Source organism: Setaria italica, chromosome II (assembly GCF_000263155.2).
Source record: "Setaria italica strain Yugu1 chromosome II, Setaria_italica_v2.0, whole genome shotgun sequence".
NCBI classification, from domain to species: Eukaryota; Viridiplantae; Streptophyta; class Magnoliopsida; order Poales; family Poaceae; genus Setaria; species Setaria italica.
In genome coordinates this window covers 4,185,081-4,203,039 of record NC_028451.1, presented here as the reverse complement: position 1 = coordinate 4,203,039, position 17,959 = coordinate 4,185,081, and the positions used below count along the sequence as shown (strand labels likewise).

The 17,959-nt window shown below is 40.9% G+C and overlaps 2 protein-coding genes, 1 long non-coding RNA gene and 1 pseudogene across 8 annotated transcripts; 1 reads left to right on the top strand and 3 right to left on the bottom strand.

Moving 5' to 3' along the window:
* Positions 1-2: 2 nt before the first annotated feature.
* LOC101755738 (receptor-like protein 12) lies at positions 3-11,296 on the bottom strand. 6 transcript variants are annotated; one of them, XM_022824490.1, is made up of 4 exons: positions 9,959-11,296; positions 8,617-8,748; positions 162-205; positions 3-64 (listed from the first exon to the last, which is right to left on the bottom strand). In XM_022824490.1, the coding sequence occupies exons 1-3, from the start codon at positions 11,262-11,264 to the stop codon at positions 201-203; spliced, it is 1,443 nt and encodes a 480-aa protein (XP_022680225.1). In that variant the 5' UTR covers positions 11,265-11,296; the 3' UTR covers positions 3-64; positions 162-200. The 6 variants fall into 6 exon arrangements, with proteins under 6 accessions (XP_022680225.1, XP_022680224.1, XP_022680222.1 ...); XM_022824489.1 differs by lacking the exons at positions 3-64; positions 162-205 and adding exons at positions 4,996-5,192; positions 5,521-5,588; XM_022824487.1 differs by lacking the exons at positions 3-64; positions 162-205 and adding an exon at positions 4,997-5,192.
* A 2,006-nt stretch (positions 11,297-13,302) lies between these two features.
* On the bottom strand, positions 13,303-15,347 carry LOC101774261 (annotated as a pseudogene).
* A 61-nt stretch (positions 15,348-15,408) lies between these two features.
* On the bottom strand, positions 15,409-16,243 carry LOC101773861. The gene has a single exon (XM_012843548.2). It carries the CDS (start codon positions 16,192-16,194, stop codon positions 15,409-15,411), a length of 786 nt encoding a protein of 261 aa, XP_012699002.1. The 5' UTR covers positions 16,195-16,243.
* A 171-nt stretch (positions 16,244-16,414) lies between these two features.
* On the top strand, positions 16,415-17,042 carry LOC111256439. Its single transcript, XR_002676530.1, has 2 exons — positions 16,415-16,496; positions 16,595-17,042. It is a non-coding gene; the product is annotated as an uncharacterized LOC111256439 (long non-coding RNA).
* Positions 17,043-17,959: the final 917 nt, after the last annotated feature.

Genomic DNA, 17,959 nt, shown 5'->3' with positions numbered 1-17,959 from the left:
AACATCAACAGAGAAGCGCTGACAACAGTTTGTGCTTGGCTCTTGCAGGAATTCCATCCATGATCTGCCAATGCAAACAACAGTGACAGTCAACCATTACAAAGTAATTTTAACCATATAATTTTAAAGTAATTTTAACCATATAATATGATGAAACTAACCTTCTATTTGAATTGTCTTGCAGCATTCCTATTCCAAGATCATACTGTTGCACAAAAACAAAGAGAACATGAAGCAAGCAAATATTGAGGAGAATTCAAACGATTGATCTAAAAGTTTAACAAAAATAAATTAAAAAAAAGATGTTAAATGAGAAGAACTTGTCTTCCTCTCTATAGCAGTACTTCAAAAGATCACGTATGCGCTATAAACATCCAAGAAGAAAAGAAAATTATATTAAAGAAACATGCCTCAAGTTTCGAGTAAGCAGACTGTCCTGACAGCTAGCCAAATTAGAGTGAGATAGCTAATGCAGGGTTGTAGATAAGACCTGTACTAACTAGCAACTACAACTGGTGGAGGGCTTCTCCAGTGAACCGTACATGATATTTATCTTAAGTGCAGTAAAGCCGAAGTTGTGGGCCATCAGGTACGGAAGCCCAACATTATCCTTGTTGGGCCCGAATGGCTAAGGTAGTTAAGATAGGCCCATGAACGGGCATCGCTGCAGCGTAGCTGGCGCAGAATGTGTTGGTCATCTCACTCTAATTCTAGCAGCGTAGCAGCGTAGCTGGCGTAGATAGCGTAGCTGGCGCAGCGTTATCATCGTGAGGGACAGAAGAACTGGATTTGGGACTCATCGGCTCTGCGGCGGCGAGCTTCGGCTCGAGAACACCAGCGAGTTCCTCATCCATGTGTATCCAAATTCTAGTATACTCCATATATATTCCGTAGTTCATTGTTGGGAGATAATTTGTTCTGTGAGTTGCATCTAGGGTGTGACATTTGGTTCACAACTATTTCGATCAAAAAACCACCACTAGCACCGCATTGGAATACGAGTGAACATGACGGAGGAGATGTGTGCTGTGATACTAGCCAACCTTGAAGAACTAGATCAGAAGTGGGATGACATGAATCGGATGATCGAGGAAAGGAATGCTCAGTTGTGCCTTCACTGACCTCCTTTCCACCACAGGATGCCTCTATTGTCATTCTCGTCACGGCCACGGAGCTTCAACCAGTGGCGCCCACCAGGTGTTTGATGGCGGCTACCTGCTTTCAAGTGCCTAGAGCCATGACCTCGGCATCACCAACAGCTTTCTGCGTCGTTCTGTCAGGGCCAGCGACGTTCTAGAGATGGCGCCCACAAGGTGTCCAAAGACTTCCCTTTACGGTGACACCTGCATTCTGGTGTCCAAGACCGCATCCTCGGCACCTCCCTCTACCTCCACCTCTACTCTTACCAGGATGCCGCCCTAGCCATCTCTATCACCACTACGGAGTGCTAATCTGTGACGCCCAACAGGTGTTCAACGCCCAGTCATATCCACAATGCTTGTGTTCTACCGACCATGAGTGCTCTAGGCCTCTAGTCACCACCCCAACTTTGTTCACCACAATCAACAGCAACAACGTCTGCAACTTCCAAATCACCAGCGAGAGCCCGGCTCCAACAGATGACATGTTTCTGCTGTGTATTGGCACTGGTGTCTACAATGCCCGCAAGGTGTTCAGGGTAATGCCGGTACTCCTGTTCCTGCCACATGCTATACTACATGGAGTTTGCACAGTGCAGATGATCTAAGGCCAATATTGTGGACGCCATTCAGCCAAGCAGAGATGGTGAGCTTCTGAAGCATCCATGGCCACCGCCAATACAACTGGATATTATGGATAGTGGTGCTGAGATACAACCAGCACCTTGGCCGGCTTTCAGTTTTAGTTGCTATCAAGTTAGAATGCTGTCAAAAACACCAATGGCTAATAGCGGCTGATGTGTTGGTCAGTCCACAGTCCAAACCACATGGATGTGTGAGAGGTATGGTATGACGATTTCAGCATACAGTTCTAGGTGAAGGACTATTACTTCGTAGATCTAATAATGTCAAGTAACTGAAATGCATGTGTGAGTATGCTGGTAGTGCAAAATATATCCTTATGGCTGTGGTCCATATTGACTGCCAATTCTACTAGAGTCAAGGTGAGAAAGCAGTGGTTGAAAGATTACCTTCATTCAACTAGTGATGTGCATCTTATGATTCTAGGATCATCAATGGTAAGAATTGTGAAGTGGCTGTCTTAGGAACCATGGCATCAGAGATAAAATCTTCTTGCGTACAAATTTACCTACTGAGCATGTGCATAGTGAGGCCTTTCCATTTTCAAATCAGGATGGAGTGTGGGAATCAATTTGATGTTTGCTACAGGCGAGGACTTGGTTTGTTTCAGTCATACCTTCATGCTATTTTATTTGATCATGAAGCCTGCAATATGGATGGATGGTTACAGCTGAGCGGTCTGGTTAACCTAATGGTCAAGAAATGGATGTATTTACATACCAAGAGAACTATTGCAGTCATTTCTCTTGTGTAGCTGCATGCCCATTTAACTGGTCAATTCTCGAGTGGCGACAAACACTGAGTAAGCTGTTACAAATAGCTATGCAAGGATATATGTTAGCTAAAGGTCTGGAGATGATGCTACTGTCACAACCAGCATATCAAGAATTCTGCTATTTTGGGAATACAAACTGGAAAGCGCATGACAAATGTATGGTGCATAAATGGATGATGGCGGAACTGGCCCTATTTCTATGGTGGAATTACAACGGTGCAGTTCAGAACACTAATGTGGAGGAACAGCTCCACGGTGCTGCTACAAATAGATAAATATAGCACAAGTATTGGAGGAACCTCTCCAATGTGCTAATAGGTAGAAACAGCACAAAGTGTTGAAGGAACCACTTCAACGTGCTGAGCTACATATCGTTCTAGAGTCAAAGATGGATCAAAAGGTCGAATCCAAATCCATGGATAGCAAGAGTTTAGTCCAAAGCCCTTAGTGTACAAGATCTAAAGGGTAGAACATGTCCTATTCATAAGGTAGTGGGTACATCAAAACCAAGTTACAAACTTGAGGCTTGCCTCTATTTATAGGCTCATAAGACTGACACAACTCACTCACAACAAATATGACAACTAGATAACAACTCACATATGCCAACTAGGTAACAACTCATGTATAGCTAATAGACAACTAAGCTTCAAGATATTTCTTGATCACACTAGTGTAGTAGTAAAAACCAAGAGGTCAAGAGGAGCATATGGAAAGAAAAGGAGAAGAAAAGAATCTGCACACCTGAAATAAAGATGAATGGGCTGAAAAGAAAAATGAGCTGCAATTGTAAAAGAAAAGAAAACGAAGAAAAATGAGAAGAAACACCTGAAATGAAGAATCCACACGCTTCGATGTCAAATTTTAAAGGAAGAAGTCGGGAGGGGAGACCATACCTAAATTTTATTGATCATGCAAAGCTGTACTCATGAGAATCAGAAAAAAATAAAAAGAAAACAAAAAGGAGAGTAGTATCACAACTTTCTTTGAGGTCTAGGTGATATCACAACTTTTTTCTAAGCACTTCTCCGAACTACCTCTCACTCTCTCCCTATTTTCTAAGCACTACAGAGGTAGGCCTTTACCTTGGAGTGGTGGAGCTCTTCTTCTCTTGTGTGTTGTTGTTTGCTGAATGGAGACAAAGGGGTCTTTTATATTGGAGAGGGAGCCTTGGGGGAGTGGATATGCTCCAAAGATCCCATAGAATATTCCCTCTATCCCCTCCACTCCTGAAGGATCCCATGTCCAGGTTTGTTGCTTCGCGCCAACCTCCCGCAACCGCCTCGAGTAAGGCAGTGGGAGACTCCACACGAAAGATGGGCTTGATCGGGCCCAGTGGCAGATTGGTCGAACCATGGGTTCGGCCAAGCCCCTACTGGCTCCGTTTGGGCCCAAATTTGGTCGTGGATCCTTGTGGGCTCCTCATGTGGATCTAGGGTGGCCCGCGCCAAGATAAGGCGATTTGGTATGTGTTGACGCCAATTTTTGACACGTATGGAATCGGCGTCAAGAAAGGGAAGGATTAGCTGATGCGGCAGGATGAAAAGGTCACGATTGGGAATCGGCCGATTGGTGCTATAGTTGGAGATTGGCCGATTGACGCTGCAGTGTTTTGGCGGACGGAGTTGGTACAGATCGGCCGATTAAGAGGCTGGAGCAATTGGGCCAGTATGGGCTTAAAGTGGATTACGAAGATAATGGGGGGATTGGCCCACAAGAGCGCGGCGACCAACTCCGATACGAGTTATGCTTGTAAATATTCATTTTCGTTTAATATTAGAGATAGAGTCCTAGTCGGTTAAGAGATTGGTTGTAACAGGCTATAAATAGCCGTCTTTAGAGATCTGAAAAAACAACATCAAATCAATACAACAATCTACTATTTCCTCGTACTTTATTTTTAAGTCGGCGACTTCGCCAGTACTTTTCTTCTTTCCACGAGTTCGTACGGGTTGGCGGGGCTGCATCGACTTGATCTCCGGACGATTCTGTAAGTTCCGTTTATCGAGTAATATCTAAGCTTTAACTTCGGGCGCATCGCTGTCATTTCGTTTAGATTTATTCATCAGTTATCGATATTTACTAGAATTCTAGGGTTTACCTACTGTTCTAATTTTATCACCAGTTATCTAGCTTGGAATTAGAGCTTTCGGCTTACTTATATTTATCGCTTATCCGCTGCTTTTGCATAGCCGATTAGATCTGTTTCAAGTGTTGCTATTGTAGCGTTTTTTTAGTTTACTCTGATAGCTTTCTTCACAAATGTTACCTAGTAGTCGGCTGCGCTATAGCCGATTTCCTTATTATAGCAAATCGGCCGAGTCGCTGACAAGCTTCCTCGAGATCGGAACCTTAGCCGATCGCAACCTCTGGGATCTGACACGTTTCTTTCCTTGCCAATCAACAGGTCAGATTGGCTGGCACGCCGCGCGAACCGCACTAGGGCGATCACCCGAATAGGAGTTAAGCAGATTCTCCCGGGTCGTGTGTCCGACGCTGAGATTCGATCGGCTGATCTTTAGCGCCAACAGTATGTCATGTGGGCCCTTCTTGTATCATGCTCTATCAGGATAGGCCGAAGCGTGTGTTTCTTCATGGGTTTGAGCATGTTTTCCCTCGTATGGAGACGCGATCTCCTGTAAACAATGATTCACCAAAGCTTGTGAAAATGGTTAGAGTTAAACCCCTATCTCTAGTTTGGTTTTTGTTATTTCACTATTCTTTATTAGAATTGATGGTCGGATATGGTATTTAAGGACCGCCAACAGTTAACAAGTTCTGGTGGAATATGTCCCGTGAAGTTATTGTTTGACATGTTAAGCATATTGAAGGTCAAGAGGAGCATACGGAAAGAAAACGAAAAGAAAAGAATCCGGACACCTGAAATAAAGAAGAATGGGCTGAAAAGAAAAATGAGCTACAATTGGAAAAGAAAAGAAAACGAAGAAAAATGAGAAGAAACACCTGAAATGAAGAATCCGCACGCTTCGATGTCAAATTTTAAAGGAAGAAGTCGGGAGAGGAGACCATACCTAAATTTTCTTGATCATGCAAAGCTGTACACATGAGAATCAGAAAAATAAAATAAAAATAAAACAAAAAGGAGAGTGGTATCACAACTTTCTTTGAGACCTAGGTGATATCACAACTTTTTTTATTGCCTCAAAAAATTATCTTTGAAAATCACTTATGAAATGCAGTAACTATTACTAATTGGAGTCTCCTTTTAAAGCCTCCAGGTGAAGCTACCTAGGATCATAAGTGGACAACTCAACGGCTGCACGAAGAGATACGCTAAAAAACACAAATCCTAGAAATTCTCATAAAAATCATAAATATCAAATATCGATCATGCAAACTATATTAATCATAGTCATTGGTATATTATAGTTTCTAAAAAGTTACCCACCACTATCATTTAAACACTAAACCTATATCTAAATTACCGAGCTCTGCCATTATAAAAAATAATGTAAAGTAAGCCCATAATCTTCATCCAATTTACTCATGTCTATCATTATAAAGCATAACTTAAAATGACATTCTAAGTTTGTATCTAAGTTACCCATGTATGTCGTTTTTAAAAATAATCTAAAGTAAACACCTAATTCTTAATCTAATTATCTTTGTGCATGTGCATCATACAGAAATGTCCAAAAAAACTAATATATGATTCTAGTTACTAGTTTATGTTCTTGTTAATAGAGAAATACTAAGTTAAGGTATATAGACATGATGAGTATCGCCATGAAGACCATTTATACATGTATGTGAGGAAGTGATGGAAATATTAATTTTGATGCTAAACACAATGTATGGAGGTGCAATATAAAATGAAAAAGTGTGAATGTGATGAAAAAGTGTATAGAGTAATTACTAATTAAAAATCAATCACAACTGAACAGAGATAAGTACACATCATATGAGTAATATGTTGAAGTATTGAAAAAATGAGAGAGTAATAAGTAAACCCTTTTTATTATTAGCTTGGAGTTTAATTTCTAAATAATTTTCAAATACAACAGTTTTTAAAAATATTGGCCCATGTGGAAGTACGGGTTGGTGGACTAGTTACAACGTAATTACAACTGAGTGGATTTAAGTTGTCTCATCTAATAACGAGTACAGCACAAACATACATAATTATTCTTGTTGAAAACTTATATTACTATTACAAATGCTTGCAAAGCCATTCTTCTATGTGGTAAAAGGGACCGAATATGATTGCCAATGCAAAACCCACGCCAAAGCCCAAGCCAGCACAGAGGAACAAAATGATGGCGTCGAGTCTATCCTGCCACAAAGCATTGTGTTCTGGAGCCAATGTGCTTGGGGTGGTTGAATCTGGATGAGGGTCACATTCCTTGGAAAGCTGAATTCCACATAGGCCAGCATTGCCTTCAAACGAACTGCTGGGAAATGACAAGAATTGGTTTCCCTGCGGTATTCTTCCTGTCAAGTTGTTGTACGAAAGGTTCAACCAGGAAAGAGAAGTTAGAGAGGTAAACTCCTGTGGAATTTCTTCCGAGAGATGGTTGCAAGAGAGATCCATTGATTCCAACCTTGTTAACTTCCCAAGTTGTGATGGAATTTCTCCCGTGAAGTTATTGTGCGACATGTTAAGTCCGTGAAGTGAAGCAAGTCTTCCAATTGAACTTGGAATGGAACCCTCAAATGAGTTATTTGACAAATCAATTACTTTGAAAGCACGAAGGATTTTGGTGATGCTTAAAACAGCATCTTTGAATGTGATAGTGACAGTATCTTGATACAATCGTGCCATTGCTGCAGTTGGATGGTGCTCTAATATCTGCCCCTCATCATTGCTGTTATTCATCATTGAAATAAAATTCTCAAACCATTCGGAATGTAAGTCACCAGAGAAATGGTTGGAGGCCAAATCAACTATTTGCAAACTTGTAAAGTGTTGGTAGCCCCTGCGAAGATCCCTTATAGTGCCATAGAGTTTGTTAGATCTCAACACAAGAATTTGAAGCTTTGGAAGAGTACCCATCCATGATGGAAATGAATCTACAATATGATTACTGCCAACATCAAGAACCTCTAAGTCTTGGCATTTTGCTAGTGATCTAGGTAGCGCACCTTCAATTTGATTTTCATTGAAATCAATTGTCTGAAGCTTACATCCTTCTCTGATATTTTCAGGTAGCACGCCATGTAATTTGTTTCCTCTTAACTTCAATATGCTCAGGTCAACTCTTTCCATAAGACATGATGGAATTGGTCCACTAAAGTTATTGTAAGATAAGTCCATGAGCTTAAGTTGGTTTAAACTACAAAATGAAAGTGGTACATGGCCACTTAATTTATTTTTTGACAAATTGATGTAGATGGCATTTCTAAGATACCTGCCAAAGTTAGGTTCCATGGTAGAGAAGTCATTATTTGAGTAATCCAACAGAACTAGGTAAGATGGAGTTGATGGTATTGGTATGCTTCCTTGAATTCTATTAAAACTGAGATCAAGAGAATCTAAATCTGTCATCTGAAAAGTAGGAGACCTCTCTAAAGTAGTAAACATGTTGTGTGAGAGGTTCAACCTAACCAGGGGTTTCTCCCACAACCAACTTGGTATGGCCCCTTCAATTTGGTTATTGGAAAGGTCGAGCCTTTGAATAGTGTCAAGATATTTTAATGATTCCGGAAATTTTGTAAGGTTGCAAGATGCAAGGTATAAGGTCCGGATTTTAAGGGAATAAGAGAATATCGTATCACCTTCTTTTTCTACGAGTGATATCATATTGTTACCCAGGTCGAGATCAATGAGATTTTTCAACCTCCATATAGAGCCAAGTTCTATTGTGCCTGTCAATTTATTCGAGCCAAGATCGAGATACTCAAGATTTGTGAGCTGAAAAAGTGATTTTGGTATTGGGCCTGTCAATTGGTTACCCCTTAAATCGATCTCCAACAATAGTGACGATAAAGGAGCAGGAATGTCTTCTATTGAGCCAACAAGCTGATTCCTAGCTAGATGAAGACGCTCAAGTTTCGTGAGCTGAAAAAGTGATTTTGGTATTGGGCCTGTCAATTGATTACCTCTTAAATCCATCTCCCGCATTGGTGACGATAAAGGAGCAGGAATGTCTTCTAGTGAGCCAACAAGCTGATTCCTAACTAGACGAAGCTGCTGCAGGACTGGAAGAGCGAACAAAGACTTCGGAATTTTTCCTGCATGTTAGGGTAGAATACCAACAGTTAGAATGTTGTAGACTTTATTAATGCTTCTTCACACTGAAAGCGCTAGTATGAAATTGAACCAAATTAGCATCTCATTACATTGGAGCTAAACATATCCGAATGTTGCTGCAATCTAAGGCCAGTCTCAATGGGAGTTTTATAAAAAGTTTTGTCAGTATAAATTTCTATACCACATCAGCAATTTTGCTGATTTGTCAAGGTCTTTACGAGGAGAGAGAGGATGGAGTTTCATGAAATGAGAGAGGAGTTTCATCCCCATGAAACCCAACATGCACAGTTACCAAATTTTTTAATTTTGGTAACATTGCAATGAAATTGTGCATTGAGACTGGCCTAAAGAAGCAACGACACTGAGGGGGTAAGGACACAAAAGTAACTGCGTTCTGGAGGAAAGGAAAGAACCGTTTGAATTTTGAAATTTTGGAATGCACCCTCCAATTCCAATTCCACAAGAAAGGGTCCTCTTCCTTCACAAATCATAACAAATAGAAAATCCAGACCACACTCAGGTTTGAGAGAGAGGGAGAGGGAGAGAGACCATGCTCAAAAAACTAGTCCTTCCTTTTGTTGTTCCTTTGTTTCAAAGAGGCCTTAGACCGGAGAAAGCCGAATAATGTTAACACAACATATTCAATATATATTTTACAGATCCAGTGTTTCGATCTACAAATGATATATTCTAAAGTTGATTTCTCGTTAGAGAACATTTACATGTAAATCTGGTCAAAATAATAAAAAAAGGCCTGTCCAAAAAAATTAATATTCCTTGGTATATTTGTCAACAGACCAATACTGTATTATGGTATCTGAAATGTATCATGTCAAGAGAGAAACAAAAAGAAGGAAAAGAAGACCTGAGTCGTGACTCGTGTGTACTAGTGTTAAAGGCATCTAACCTTCCAAACTGCTAAACTATGGAAATTTGGTCATAGACTCAAAGTGAAAATATCAGGGTTTTTCTTTTCTCAACATTGCTGAAAATTACTAGCCAAAGCCTTTTTCTTGTTTTCTGAAGGTCACTCTGGTGATTTGGTAGTGTTAAATTTTCTTCTTCACTTACATTCATTATTTTTTTTTAACGGTGTATGCATGGCGTGTCATATAGTAGGTGTATAATCTGTCTACAGTTGCAAAATGAAACGAGATATCTAGAAACAAAGTAACTGGGACATAGTCTCACCGCTGATGTCAGTATCCCAGAACACCAACTCTTCAAGTTGGATCAGGTTCCCAATTGTTGAGGGTATTGGCCCAGATAAACTGCAATAATAAATGCTCAAAGAAGTCAACTTTGTAAGATTGCCTATCCATGATGGCATTGTTTGCTCAGAGAAGTCGCAAATGTAGAACTCCAGTGCTGCCAATTTAGTAAGATTTCTAATCTGGTATGGTATTGGCACGGAGAAACTGCAATCCCATATTGACAAACTTTCCAGCCTTGTCAATCTGCCGATCCAAGTGGGAACCGATTTAGAGAAGTCATAACCATCAAGCAACAGGTTTGTCAATTGGGTAAGATTGCTGACCCAAGATAATACCGGTTTCTCCAAATCTGATCCAGTGAGTTGCAGGTCATCCAATGCTGGAAGCTCGGATATCAAAGAGGCGAGTTCATTATCAATTCCCATCGTGCTAAGCATCAATTTCTTCAAAGACCCAAGATTGCCAAACGAGGATGGCGTGTCATAAGAGAAATTGGTCCCTGCCAGATTTAGTACTTCCAAATTGTTTCCAGCTGGGAAATATGTTAATCTCACAGAAAGCATGGGGTTACAGGACAAATCAAGCGTCCTCAAACTTGAGAATGAAGGGTGGATAGAACCTGATATAAGACACCCGGACAAGCTAAGAATCTGTAGCTGGGGAACGGAGTCTGCTAAAACAGTGGACCAATCCGATCCGATGTTCTGTAAATCCACTTTATCAAGATAAAGCTTCCTCAGATTGCTCATATTTGCCATGATGGTTAGGAAACTTGGCCGTTCAAAATACAAGTTGTAATTACCAGACAAGTCAATGGTCACAAGGTTCTTGAGGCACGCAATTCCAATTGGGATCTTACCCGTAAAACCGGTATCAGAGAGGTTGAGGTAAATGATATCCGTGAGCCGCTCAAACCCAAAAGCCGGGAGCGAGACTCCACTGAAGTCAACATATGCAAGGCTGAGGTTCCTGAGAGAGGTAAGGTTGAAGAGCACAGGATCAAGACGCATGCTCATTAGGTCGAACTCACTGAGGTCAAGAGAAATGACTCTTCCAAAGGCCATGTCGCAGGTGACGCCCTCCCAGTGGCAACAATCTGTTGCAGCTTGCCATGATGGTAGGTTGTCACCGTTGAAGGAAGCTTTTAGCCGGAGGAGGGAAGAAGCTTGATCCGGGAGGCAAGGCGCTGTGGTGTTAAGCTTGGCGGCAGCATCTACGAAGAGGCAACCTATGAACAAGAGCAGGACCAGAAGGTTGTGGAGGCGATCCTTGGCAGGAGCCATTGCGCTACTGGTTTGCAGTTTCCAAATTCCAATCAATCATGTGTAGATATTCTGTTCTCTGGTTGCTCTGAACCACACATTCCGGTCGCTGACTCGAGAGGAAGATTCAGCGAACTGGGGCCAAAATATCATCTTGACATGGAAGTAATAAAAAACTAAAACTCCGAATGATAAAAATAAAATAAAAGTTTGATTTACATACAATTGGAAAGCAAAATATCTAATAAAGAGAGCAAATATATAGATATGAGCCATAAAAATTACAATTCATTTTCTGATAGATTCCTCATAAAATGAGGTATAGGATATTATAGGTTAATAAAAATATCAAATTAATTTCGACAGGAATTTAGAAGCAATAGATAATCAAAATTTATATTAAATTCATTTAAAAATATAACCAGTGAATGATTGAAATTGTATTTACAGAATTGATATCAAATGCCATATATGTTGACTTGCATGAGAGGTGGTGCTTGGTTGGAGCAGATGGTACCAAAGTATCGGCATGCATGGGCACTCATCGGCAGGGGAGGTGATACAGTCATACAGGTAACAAAAAGGGCGGCCCATGCTCTGGAGATTATAAAGTAAAGAGGATGGAAGGGGCTGACATGTGGGATCCGCACGTATGTGCAATCGGAAGGAGAAGCACACACTGATAGGCACTGGGTAATGGGCATCTGGACCGCACGACAACAGGAAAGGGGAGGAAAAAATCAAGGTATGCGTGACTGTCACTGTTTAAGGTCAATAATTCGAGTGACTGTCACTGTCTAAGGTCAATAATTCGAGTCAATCGAGACTTGTCATAAGACCTATTGAGTTCCCTGGAGTACTCAACAGTGAAGTGGATGTATCAGCCAAGTCAGTCAATGCTAGCTGTCTGGATGTTTGCCGTGTCGACACAATCGAGAGTGTTCAAGACGACATCTCTCCGGGTGCGGTTTCCCATTCGATCGCCATCGATGGACAATTTAGCTTCATCAAGAACCACTTTTTACCATTGTTCTTTGTTTCTGGGGAATGGCACGGCGTTGTTTCTGTTATTTCTTTCTCCCCCCCTTTAGAGCAATGACACGAGAGTGTTTTATTTGCGTTGTTACTTAAAAACTCAGTTTGCAGATATAATCATATAAAGATAGTGTCGGTCACACCGCGCACTGAAAATTCCATACTCTGACAATTCTGTAGTTTTCGATGGATGCCATGTGCTAGGGCTCGTTGCGCTCGCCTTCACCAAGTACTCACTTAGCCGGCGCGCTGTTCATAACCGAGTACCTAGGTTAGAGAGCAATGACGAAGGACAGTGAAGGTCAATAATTCGAGTCAATCAAGGCTTGTCATAAGACCTATCGAGTTCGCTGGAGTACTGAACAGGCCAAGTCAGTCAATGCTAGCTGTCTAGATGTTTGCCGTGTCGACACAATCGCCATCGATGGTCAATTTAGCTTCATCTAGAACCACTTTTTACAGTTGTTCTTTGTTTCTTAGGAATGGCACGGCGTTGTTTCTGTTATTCCTTTCTCCCCCTTTAGAGCAATGACACGAGAGTGTTTTATTTGCGTTGTTGCTTAAAAACTCGATTTGTAGATATAATCATATCTTTAGGGTCACTTTGGAAGCTCAGGTTAATTAACCCTGGGAAGAATGACCCTACGGGGTATTTATTTTGGATTTTGAAATCCCCCTCCTCCAGTGGCAGTGCTGCCCCCTTTCCAGCAGTGCTATTTGAAGAACCTGACGCATGGCAGGGCTGCCCCTTCCCCTTTCCACAGCACAGCGGGAGGGAATAATTTCATAAAAAATACAAAATACAAACAGTGTGTCATAGCTGTGTAGGACATTTGCATTGCGCAAAATTGCATGCATGCAATGGTCCCTGCGACAACATCATCAAGTGACGATCCTTTTTTGTTATCGGATTTAGCAGCAGTTGTACTACTCGAGGGGAGCACACTAGCCGGAACCGCACAACAAAATAGCCAGAACGAAACCACCTGATGAGTGGAATAAGAGGGTGTGAGGTCTGGCCAGGGCGCCCTCGTGATTTTAGCAGGGCCTCTAATATACATCCATATATATTACATGCAAAGTTTAATTTAAATATCAAGTAGATCCAGCGAGTATTTGCTATATAAGAAATTCTAGCATCTCATCACCCCTTCCAGTTGACGAAACCACCATTATCCACCATTATCCAAGAGATTAAGACAACGAAACCACCATCTTCTAGTCAACACTCACTGATTCTAAAAAATAAACAATAAAATAATAATTAGGAAGCACCAGTCTGTATAAAGAACTAAGCATAAGTGGAGCATATTTACTAAGCCATGAAACATGCATATATGAAATTTGTTGATGAAAGACCAGATTAACTTATCAGACTCAAATAGCTTAATCCAACAAACACACCTGAGCAAAGGGAAAGGGAACGTACCTGAGCAATCTTTTTCTTCGACCAAATCAGCCGGACATTTGGGTTTTTTGTGCCTACTAATATTTTTCTGTTTGTTTCACTTTGGAAAACTTCATTTGCATCAGCTTTTTTTTTCATCCGATAGCCCTTCCATGGCATCCACAATGTCAATACATTTCTCAATTGAGTAGTCTTCTTCACGTCTTCTCTTCTCTTCTAACTTTTCTAGAGTTTTTCCAATTTGATCCTTTCTAAAGTCAATGTAATCCCCAAGTTTTGCAGCCATCTGACTTTGTTTGCGTTTCTTTCCACCGGTAACATCTTGGTCCTCTGAATTACGACTAGCTGGAGCAGATTGAACTTCTATGCTTTCTACACCACCAAGTCCAAAACTGAGTGGATTTCTATCAATAGATGCCATGCTATGATTGCTTTGCTCTGAGATACTTGTCTGGGGACTGGGTTCAGTTGGCAGCTCACTGTTATGGGGAGTGGGTTCAGTTCTTTGTGGTGGTGGCTGAATTGATGTAAAATTTAAATCCCCTGTGGCCACACTTCCTATTAAACAAATAATCAAGGTAACAATATCAACATCTTAGCATCTACAATAGCGAGAGTTCAAACTAGGAACATGATCTACAATGAAGTGATTCTCTAAAGCACCATCCACACCACAGCACTAAAACAAGAACAGAGGCAATGAACAACAAGATGAAAGCATTACCTTCATACAATAATTCCAAGCTATTAAATAAAGGAAATGGCTTCTTACGGAACTTGGCAACTTTGTGGTTATCCTATTGAAGTACAACAAAAAAAATATGATTAGATGGTTTGTATAAAGGTTAGCTATTATATAAAGGGTTGTTATATAAAGTTGATTCTCCATTTGAGAGACCTAACCTTAATCAGCTTTTCCCATCCTTTTGGTTCTGCAATGATCATACCCAAAGTGTCATTCCAACCAACACCACTTTTCCTCGCTTCTTTTATTATCTTATAGTTTCCTTTTAGCTCTTTCTCCTTTTCTTACACTTGTTGCTTCGTGAAATGTGTCGTTGGAAACATATCATTGAATTTGTTTGTGATATTCCTCCAACCTTCAGCAGTCCACCCATTTTGTCCCTTAAACATTATGACGTTGACAAGCTCTTTCAGAATATCCACAAGTCCCTTCTCATACGTGTAGCTCCACGTAGCTCTTTCCGTTGACATGGCTGCAAAAAAATAAACAAGATTAGATAAAGGTTGTCATAAAAATAATACAGAAATAAGCAATGAAGTAAAAAAACAATACAAGCTGTCATGAAAACATTTATGCTTCACCTAATTATTACGGGCAGCCCACATCTGAAGAGCAATTTGGTCTCGTAGGGTGCTTCCTTCATTTGATTGCAGTTCATTTGGATAGTTGTTATCCCCCTCTGGCAACTCAACATAATCAGATGGGTTGATATTATTTGGTTGGTGATCTAGCCACCCTTCATCCCCATTTAGCCCTCTAATGAGATTATGAAATATTGCAACTGTCGCTGGAATTTTAATTTGATTCTCTATTGGATGAAATATCCCAACTTTCAGGATTGGAAACCGCTTTTTTAGCACACCAAAGGCCCTTTCAATATGATTGCGTAGCTGTGCATGCTGATGGTTGAACAATTCTTTGTAATTTGCATACTGATTTCCATGTCTCCTAAACTCACTCAGGTGATATCTAACTCCTCAGTATGGAGCAATGAATGAGAAAGTATTTGCGTATCCACCATCTACAAGGTAGAACTTCCCCACAGGCACATGAAAACCCTTCGCACGTGCAGACCGTAAGACCCCTGCATCGGATGCAGATCCTTCCCAACCACATGAGATAAAAGTGAAATTTAAATCAAAGTCACATACACACATGACGTTCTGTGACAAGGTTCCCTTCCTATTTCTGTAGGGAGCGGCTCTTTCTTGTGCAATGGTGATAGGAACATGAGTGCCATCAATGGCCCCAATGCAGTTCTGGAAGAAAGGCATAAAGCGAGAGTCTGATGCAATCTTCACATGTGTATGACTCACATTTGGGAGCTTCAAGAATCTACGAGTCAATGCTAGAATTATATCGAAGAACTCTATTATTTTCCTATGAATTGTCTCACCACTATGTCGAAATTCCTTTTTTAGCCTATCGGTGCTTGCATTATGAGAGAGCATGAACATAAACATTCCTAGCTGCTCCTCAACTCTTACACCACGGGTGTCACGTAATAAGTTCTCCACTCTAAGATAATTTGCTATAACTCTAAATATCTCAGGCTCCATTCTGAACTCCACTTTGCACCAATTTTCGTGGCCTTCCAAGATTTGTATGACCTTTTCAGCACCAGGCAGAGTTGAGGTATGCTCCGACCTTTTCTCCTCATATAAACACTGCTGAAGAGCGGGAACCATAACTAGGAATAGTTCGTCATCCTTTTCTTCCTCCTCTAGCATGAATCTCCTAACTTCATCCTCCCAAGATTCCATTATCTATATGCATGTATATGGTAAGGCAAGTAAACTATGTTACTCAAATGCATATGGTCTAAAAAAAAGAAAAAGCTCACAGGTTCTTACATATTTAGATGAGAAAAAAGAAACAACATCATTTGGAGAAGCAGCAGTATAATTTGAAATATATATCATCAGTACTAACATTATGAATTTGAAATATACATTATGAATATGTGGATTAGCGCTGGTGCACAGACGAATATGTGGATTAGTTACTAAATGGTGGACTTGCTGTAAATAGAAAAAGAGAAGAGAAAGGGTTGCCACTGTTGAAGGTGTATTAGCGCTTGCTTTTATATTTCCTTTAATTGATATCAGTCTACTACTCGATGGACTATGTAACAGATACAAATGTGGATGACCTAAATTTCAGGTTGAGGTCGTCGATCTACTTTCTGGAGGTGTGGAAGGGGAGAAACTGAGTTCGTCTGCTTTGAGGAAGCTTGAGGCAGAGCAAGCTGAACAAAGCGAAGCAAAAACTGCTATCCATGAAGCTTCTTAGGGGGGAAAAAAATACATGAATTTAATTAGATGAATGCATAAACGAGGGGTGATATGCTCCAAGCTCCCTTGCAACAAAAGGATAATAAGAGCTGACAGTTTGGTTATATTCAGAAGCAATGCCCATGACCCTGTAACACTTTTACTCTAACGGTCTAACCTTATAAAATCAACCTGGCAACATGTACTCTTTCTACTGACCAAAATTACAGATTTTGTATCGGCATTGCCTTCTGAATGTAAAAGGGAAATCCCCTTGGGTGTTGTCGACAATGGTGGCAAAACTACAGATGAATATTGTTCACCTTATGTTATGTACTCATGTGGTGTGTACTTCATAAGAACTCATGCAAAATAAAAAAAATAATTATACTCTTGGTCCCCCTACTACATATTGGGTATGCACATTAGTTATTCAAGACTCTGGGGTTGTTCATCAATGTAAAACCAGAAAACTAAAGACAGCCTATAATTGCACAGAAATTTTGTTAGGTGGATTAGATTTTGAAAAGTCAAACCGTGCTCTACAACCCTGTCGTTTCGAATAGTTGGTGAATTCAGCCTAGTATAATGATCTTTATACAGAAAATCTAGACAGAAGTGACCTTTCTAAAGTGGTATTATCCTTACTGGAGTTAATAGATGTGTTTTGTATCAAATACTGAATTGAAGAACTGAAAAATATGCCGAGATATGGTGGCCTTCTAATCTTGCCCAGGTCTCACTCTTCAGGTAACTAATCACTCTGCTTACTACTACCTCGAATCCTCGATTAGCAGTAGCACCATGCCACCAGGTAGAGCTGACCCTGTGTAATGGTCTCTGCCTCACTGGGTGGACGATGCAGGGCGTTGCACGAAAAGATTGCTTGAAAGTTTGAAAAATAATGCAATTTGAAGTGGTAAAAAACCCTACCAAAAAATAGTAATGCGATCGATCTGGTGCCGAGCTGGAACCCAGATCTTCAGTCCTACTTGTTCTTGCAATATGAAGTCAAAGCAATCTATGTACAGATCTTGGAATTAGAACAGGAAGACTCACCGGAGGATGAGGCAAGGTAGCACGAAGCAGTCATGGAGCCACGGAGCAGTCACCGGAGGTGAGGGCAGTCACGGAGCAGATCTCCAGCGAAGATCGAGCCGGCGTGGGGATGGGGAGACGACGGGGAGGCGACGAGGAGCCGCACGGGCGACACCACGACGGGGAGGTGCAGGAACGGGGGAGCCACACGGACGCC

What these genes read in the sequence shown, in the direction of transcription:
- LOC101755738 (XM_004955569.4), bottom strand. Translation starts at nt 11,264, where the DNA reads ATGGCTCCTGCCAAGGATCGCCTCCACAACCTTCTGGTCCTGCTCTTG. An exon ending in CTGGGATACTGACATCAGCG is followed by an intron (nt 8,749 to 9,958) that starts GTGAGACTATGT and finishes CCTAACATGCAG; the next exon opens with GAAAAATTCCGAAGTCTTTG.
- LOC101773861 (XM_012843548.2), bottom strand. Translation starts at nt 16,194, where the DNA reads ATGGAATCTTGGGAGGATGAAGTTAGGAGATTCATGCTAGAGGAGGAA.